Source organism: Zonotrichia leucophrys, chromosome 1A (genome assembly GCF_028769735.1).
Source record: "Zonotrichia leucophrys gambelii isolate GWCS_2022_RI chromosome 1A, RI_Zleu_2.0, whole genome shotgun sequence".
In the NCBI taxonomy this organism is placed as follows: domain Eukaryota; kingdom Metazoa; phylum Chordata; class Aves; order Passeriformes; family Passerellidae; genus Zonotrichia; species Zonotrichia leucophrys.
Genome location: NC_088170.1, coordinates 9314229 through 9321319, shown reverse-complemented (window position 1 = coordinate 9321319; position 7091 = coordinate 9314229). Strand labels below are relative to the sequence as shown.

General features: G+C 42.1%; 1 protein-coding gene across 1 annotated transcript in view; it reads right to left on the bottom strand.

Moving 5' to 3' along the window:
- Nucleotides 1-391: 391 nt before the first annotated feature.
- LOC135460383 (tyrosine 3-monooxygenase-like) overlaps nucleotides 392-7091 on the bottom strand; it is a 28358-nt gene continuing 21658 nt past the window's right edge. Inside the window, exons 11-12 of the mRNA XM_064737189.1 lie at nucleotides 2669-2802; nucleotides 392-889 (exon numbers count right to left, since the gene is read on the bottom strand). Coding sequence (XP_064593259.1) covers nucleotides 730-889; nucleotides 2669-2802 — 294 coding nt within the window. The 3' untranslated portion in view covers nucleotides 392-729. The remainder of the gene's footprint in view (nucleotides 890-2668; nucleotides 2803-7091) is intronic.

Genomic DNA, 7091 nt, shown 5'->3' with positions numbered 1-7091 from the left:
GCTAAAGGGCTTTTTACAAATCTTTCCTTACACAAGAATTTCCTTTCTAGAAGTTAGATTTCCCATTCAAATTAAGCATCCTTGTATGTGACAGAGCCAGAGTACCTGGGACCGTCTATTTTCTTCCTTTTCTTTCAATGAAGGTACAAATATTCTGTGATCTTAAATGTGACAAGAAATTATCTTGTTGTATTCCAAGGCTACTGAGTGAGTACTTAACAGTGAGCAGAAGTGCTCCTCTAACAAACTCTTGTATTTGCATAATTTTAGGGGACCATCCATAGTTTGTGGGCAATAGGTGATGCTAATTGCTAGCAGCAAGGAGTTAGCTGCAAGGACTGCTGACTGTGGGCAGCTAGCCAGCCTAAGAGGTTGTGATGATACCATTAAGGCAGCAAGTACAATGCTGTGTGGATGAAAAGTTACTATGCTGTTTTGTGACACATAACTTGAAAAGGTGGCAAGGGAAGGCAAAAAGCTGTGAGAGTCCCATAACACATAAGTATGCTCATATCACCTACCAAAAATTGGAGTAAGGCTTGTTTGTGATTGAAACATTCTAAACAGGAGCTCATTATTTTGTCTAAGTCAGCAGCCTAAATTACAGTCAAAAGATTACCTGAACTGAGCTGGGTTGTGCATTTAAGAGCACAACTTCATCGCTAAGCCTCAAAGTGCTAGTACCACCTAAGAGCATCTCAGTGACAGGTGAGATGTACTGCTGTGGTTTTAAAAGATGTTTTCAAGGGCCAAGCAGAAGTTTTCCAGCTCCTCTTTTATCTGGTGGAGTGCCCTCTTGACTTTCTCTGGTGTGTTCAAGACCTCTATGCTTCTGGTGAAGGGGTCGTAGCGCAGAGCAAAAGGCTTCTTGATCTTCATGGCGTAGCTCCTGTGGGGAGACAGGACAGAGCTTCTGCTTCAAAAGGGGCAAAACCTGCCGGACCTCATTTCTCAGGGTGCACTCATGGAACAGAGGCAGCTGTGACACCTCCTCACTGCTTCTCCTGAGCTTTGCCTGATGCAGCACACCCTGCCCATGGCTGAGCCACTCACAGCCCCAGAGATCTGCAGTGCCTGGGTCAGCCTGGCTGAGTTTGAGCCCTTTGCAGCCCCAGAGATCTGCAGTGCCTGGGTCAGCCTGGCTGAGTTTGAGCCCTTTGCAGCCCCAGAGATCTGCAGTGCCTGGTGTCAGCCTGGCTGAGTTTGAGCCCTTTGCAGCCCCAGAGTTCTGCAGTGCCTGGGTCAGCCTGGGTGGCTGAGTTTGAGCCCCTTGCAGCCCCAGAGTTCTGCAGTGCCTGGTGTCAGCCTGGCTGGCTGGGCCCCGTCTGTGCTCTCACCGCTCTGCCTTCACACAACTCAGAGTTATTACAACCACAAGCTGAGGAATGCAGGAGCACAGCATGTCTGCCGCCTTCACTTCCAAGAAATAACCTGGAGCAGCTCTTTCTCTGTTATATTCTAAAAACCTGTTGATACTAGGCATCCTGGGCTATTTTTCTGTCTCTATTAAAAGAAAAAACATGATTGCTTGCCATTTTCTACAATATTTCCATTAAGTGCACGCTGGTAGGAACCCCCTGTACTGATGTTGCCTTATGTTTTCCGTGCTGACAGATTCTTGTGCTTTCAGTTATTTTGAGCAGCCTTGGCTGTGCAACTGCTTTGAAAAAAATGTATGAAAAAGCTCCATGCCTGAGAGTGGTGTATTCCTTGTCCTCGTACGTTCTTTGCAGGTTTGTCTGAGTCAAAAGCTTTGCAAGTCCTCTCTCCTCTGCCAGGGAGTTCTCACCCTCGTTTTTACACGTATTAAAAATTAAATGTGAACATTTAGATTTAAGATGATGAGCCTAATTAGCCATGGCTATAGCCCCAGCAGACACTGCTTCTGGGGAAGAGGAGAAGAGAGTAGGGAAGAAGTCTGGCTCAGGCTCCCTTCCTCTAATAAATTCCTCATTTCAGCTCCTGCATGCTCCCCAGTAGCTCCACAACCAACATCCTGCCTCCAGCCAGAATTGGTCATGTTGTTCTAAATGTTGGAGATGAAGGCCAGAATTTAAACCCTGCTTATTTTTTATTTTAAAGGAAAAAGAAACAAACATCTTTACTGCACAACATCGCACAGTTAAGGAAATGTGTTTAGAAACACCTCAAGCTAATTTGAAATAATGTTATTTAGGTTGCAGACAGCTACTTTGTAGAAATTAGGTTGCCCATGAATGCTGATTCTGGATTCTTGTGCAGATACAATCAGAGCAGAAAGGCAATCTTGTTTTCAAGCCTCCTGCTGATCCTTGTTAATTCCAGAGACTGCTATGAAATTTCTATGTGACCTTGGGTAAATCAGTTTTTCACGACCTCCTGTTTGTATGGACTAGCACATAGGGTGGGATTGCACTCTCGCAGCTCAGTTAAAGAATTTACTTCAGAAGGTGCTAAAATGAAGCATTGTTAAGATGAAGCAGGGGACAGGGCATAGCAAAAATAAATTCTGAGTTTCTGTGAACCTTTTGTGAGATAAGCTTTACTTTGTGGTACAAAAGCCACTATGCAGGTGCAGTGAGATAGCCTGGCATGGTTGTTGCAATAGTTTGTAAATAGAAGTATTTGAGATTAAGAATCAATCCAGTGTGTGCCCCTCAATGAAAAAACCCACAAACACTTTACTTACTGAAGCTTGACCTTGGCATCTTCCAGGTTTTCTGCAATGAAATAGACAGGCTGGAAGGCTTGATCCTGATAGGGGTGAACTGCAGTCACTTCTGGATCAAAAGTCTTGTACTCTGGCTCGTTTGACAAAGCATACTTTGGAGCAGGAACAGCACCAGTTAGAGCAGGTGAATGAACAGAGAAAGAATTAGTCCCTGCTGGGCAGTAAAATTCTCTTTGGGGAATAGTTAGGGGTAATAGAAAGTCCTGTTCTTTCATATGTCAGAGCTAATTTTCATAATTAATAATTAATAAACCAAATAATAAAGATTTTTTTAAGATAAAAGAATATATATATATATATATATATATATATATATAGCTTGTATTACAGTGATGTACAACTGGATAGCACAGCCATGTCCTCAGACAGGGAGGGGAAAGTCTATGCCACCCTCCAAAATATAAATATCCAGAAGAAAAAAATATCATCCTGCTTTTTTCAGATAGTATCACAGAAATTTCACAGTCCTGTCTAGCATTACTTCAGAGTCCCCTAGCCCTTGTCACAAATTTCATGCTTCCTGCTGCAATGAAGATCGGAAAGCAGAATGTTTCTGGTATTTTATGCAAGGCTCCCAGGCCTGTATAGCAACCTAAAATCTTCCCTGAAATCCAATATATAAATAAATACTATACTGTATGTGTACATTTGTATTTTTGAACCCATAGAGATTCTTTTATATGTTTTTCCCCAGCTCTCTTACATTGACCCCCTAGGCAAACATGAGATTTATAGAAGGCACTTCTATCCACACTGCAGTCAAAGATACATCTACATAGTTTGTTTACATATACTGGAAATTCCTTTTCAACCAGCCACCAGTTTTACTTGCACAGAGTCCTGGGAAGGCAAGGAACTCATCCCATCAATGTTGAGACCCTTTTTCTCACCTTCAGACTGGACAGTGGGCCCCTTTCACCTAGGGATATTCTTTAAGTACCCACCCTTCTCTGAGATCTGTCTCTTTCCCTTTCTCTCTTCTTCCCCAGCCTTCAGGAGACTCCCTTCACCCTTTTATAATCCAAATGTCAACTCTCAGGGTGCTACTTGTAAATAACTGGTAACAGTGGGTGATGTTGCTCAATTCAATCTTCTAGTTGGAAAAATTCAGTGCTCCTAAGCACATATTTAGACATTTCAATGAACTGGTGCAGAAATAAATACCAGGCTTTAAAAAAAAATACAAACAAACCCAAAAAACCAAAACCCCAAAACTCCCAAGAATATATAAAAGATGGTGTTTTTCTTGCTCTTCATTTGCAGTGCGTAATTGAAGAGTAAACCTTGGATAGCACTCATACAATCTAAGATGGTTGGTATACACAAACATGAGGCTGCTCTTAGAATCTTAGAAGCTCTGGGGAACGAATGGGAAAAGATTTCAGTAACTCAAAACCTGACAGGGGTCCCACTATAGTGTCAGTGTTGAAGCAGAACTGAAATCCCATTGATTTCAGTGGAAGTTCAGCTTGAAACCGGATGGCCTTAAAGGCCTCTACAAGTTAAGTACTGGGTGTGCTGCAAGAAAAGCATATGTAGCACTGAGTGTTGCCAGAATTGTGGTATGAGCCATAAGATTTTACAGTATGTAGGACAGAGTCCAGCTGAGTGTTAACAGAAGAAGCATTTGGGATAATGTAGAACAGCTGACAGAGTATAGTGAAATAAACAGTGCAATACTGAGAGCTTTTGGGGAGGAATTCTTACAGTTCAGAGGAGGCAAGTTTGGCCAGCAGTCAGACACATTACAACTGCTCAGTTCAGACTTGGGGATGGTTATCCTTCTGATACCTAGCTGCTGTTACTAAATGCTTGGTTAGATAACAGGGATTCAAGTGCAAGACATATGCAGAGAGTACCTAGCTCTTCCTCTCATCCTCTGTCTTACCCCCAAATTATGCCCTGAGTTCTGTATAGCTTCATCTACCTGAAACTGGCTTCAAACTGGTAGGAGTGGGTGCTGTGGAGAAAAGGGAAATGTTTTAGAGATTTCACAGCCAGGATGTGGTTCCCTTGGTTACAGTCACACACCCACAGCCAGTCAGGCCAGGCTGCAGCTCAGGGATGTTCCCAGGCTTCTTGCTGATGCTAAGTTCTCATATAACATAAGCTGGATGACTGCTGCTTGCCCTCTGCCACTGGTTAGTTGTTATCTTCTTGTTTTAGTAACTCATGCCCTTATTCCCTCCTTGGTGGCTGAATTATTCTGCTGCTCCTGGCCTAAAAGTCTTCAGGCCCAAGGAAAGCCCTCCCTGCTGCAGGGTGCCTCCTCCAACACACAACCTACACTGAGATTCCTGCAGGATTTGCTCTGTTCATTGCCAGCAAAGCACCAAAACTTCACTGCCTGTGCCAAATATGTTGATCAGCTAAAAGATAGGGAATCAAGTCTGGGACCTCCATGCAGGAGTCTATGTCTGGTCCCACTGAGAAGGCTGGCAGATAATTATTAGGTTGGATAATGGCTTTCTGCCAAGCAGAAACAAAATTTATCTAGAGCAATAAACTCAATTCTGTCATGAGCCTCACTATCTTCCAATCTTCATCTTCTCTGACAGATGTGTCTAGACACTGCTTTATTTCTAAACAGGCACTGAACTACACATTTTGTCTCTTCAGCTGTAAAAGAAGCAGCTGGTACAGGTTTGCAATTTGCTAACAGGTGCTCAGGCATTGGACCTCACCACTTCACCCACACTGCCAGTGCCTACACTGAAGTTAGAATCACATGCACAGGCAGACTAGAATGAATAAATGGAAATATTTCTGTATTTTGGCTTTGTTCTAAATAAAAATCAATGATATTAAATCAGCTAAAGAAGGAAACTTCAGCACTTAAATTTATAGATATAATTAACTTGTGTACAACAAATTTCAGGAACTCAAGGTGACTTGCACAGAGCCACTAAGCCATTGTCCCAGCAGAAGCACAGTGAGGAACTTGCAGAGCTCACAAAGGGATTCTGCAGGGTGCTTGACCATCTTCTGATTTAGGTGTTACATACAAGAAGAACATGCTGAAAGGGGGATAATCCTATTCATTACCTTTGAATATAGATGCTATCACTCCTGCATGTATTCTCACTAATATGATGCATGTTTTTTCATTAATGAACAGGGAAAATCATATTCATTACCTTTTGAATATAGAAGCTATCACTCCTGCATGTATTTTCACTGATATGATGGATGAACACAGAGGTAGACCCAGCTTTATCAAAAGTTTATCCAGTAGCTTTACCCAACAATTATCAGTGATAAAAGCAGTGACAAAAACCTGCCATTTTTCATCTCAGGAACTGTTAGGGCTTCCCTCTCAGGCTCAGAGGTAGGGAGTTTGAGATTGTACTTTTTTGTTCTATATAGAAAGCACAGTTTTGTGCACAAGCAGTCCGTGCCTATGGTTTTAACCAAAAGCAGAAGATCTTGTTGTGCCTGAGGAGGAAAAGGGTGGAAATAGAGAAGAGAGAGTACAAGTCTGCTGAGCTTGACTCCAGACACAAAAAGTGAGCATTTCTGATGAGATTTTTACCTTCATTTGAGTAAACCTTAATCAGAAAAATAAAGTGACCACATCACATGGATTTTGTCATGCATATTGCTATGAAAGCTACATAAATATCAGCAATATGATTACCTCTGCCCTTTAGTATCCTGTTTAACATGTAAATGAACTTGATTTAGAGCCATAAAGTTTTAAGCCAGGCAGAGTAGAATAAATTTGGCCTTGAATTGTGCTTTGATTGGACATTTCTGGTTTTACTGGGTAAACGAAAACAAGTTTATGTTTCCTGTTGGTTGTCAGTGAATATAAGGAGTACTGAAGGATTCCCAGATAAACAGTAGCTTCAGCAGCACATAGTGTGAAGTTGGTGAGCAATCAGGCCAGGATCAGGATTTTATGTAGAAAGGAAGTCATGTTTATTCTTCTAGAGAGCTAATGAGCATGCAGATCTTTCAGCTTATCAGGAGAGAAAGCTCTCCACAGAGTTACCTCACAAACATCTCCAAATTGCAAGTGTTGTGAGGAAAAACAATGCTGAACTCATCAAGTGGTAAAAGTGAAGGTTGATGTCAGAGAAGGTTCCCTTTTCCGTGTGTTAATTTCAGCTGCCTTTCTGTGGGGATTCCTACTTGAAATGCCTTGAGATACATCAAAATGTTGTTTTTTCCCTCCTGCCACTTGACTGGGAAGTGGGCTGACCTGTACACAACTGAGAGAGTTTTGTAAAATGTTTATTGTCATGACAACCCAACCATCTCCAGTTCAGGGAGTCCAAGCTATGCTAATCCAGCCACAATTCCATGTGAATGTATCATGCATCTGGCTGTTAGGCTGCTGAGTTTATGTGTTAAACATAAAATATATCTCCCATGAAAG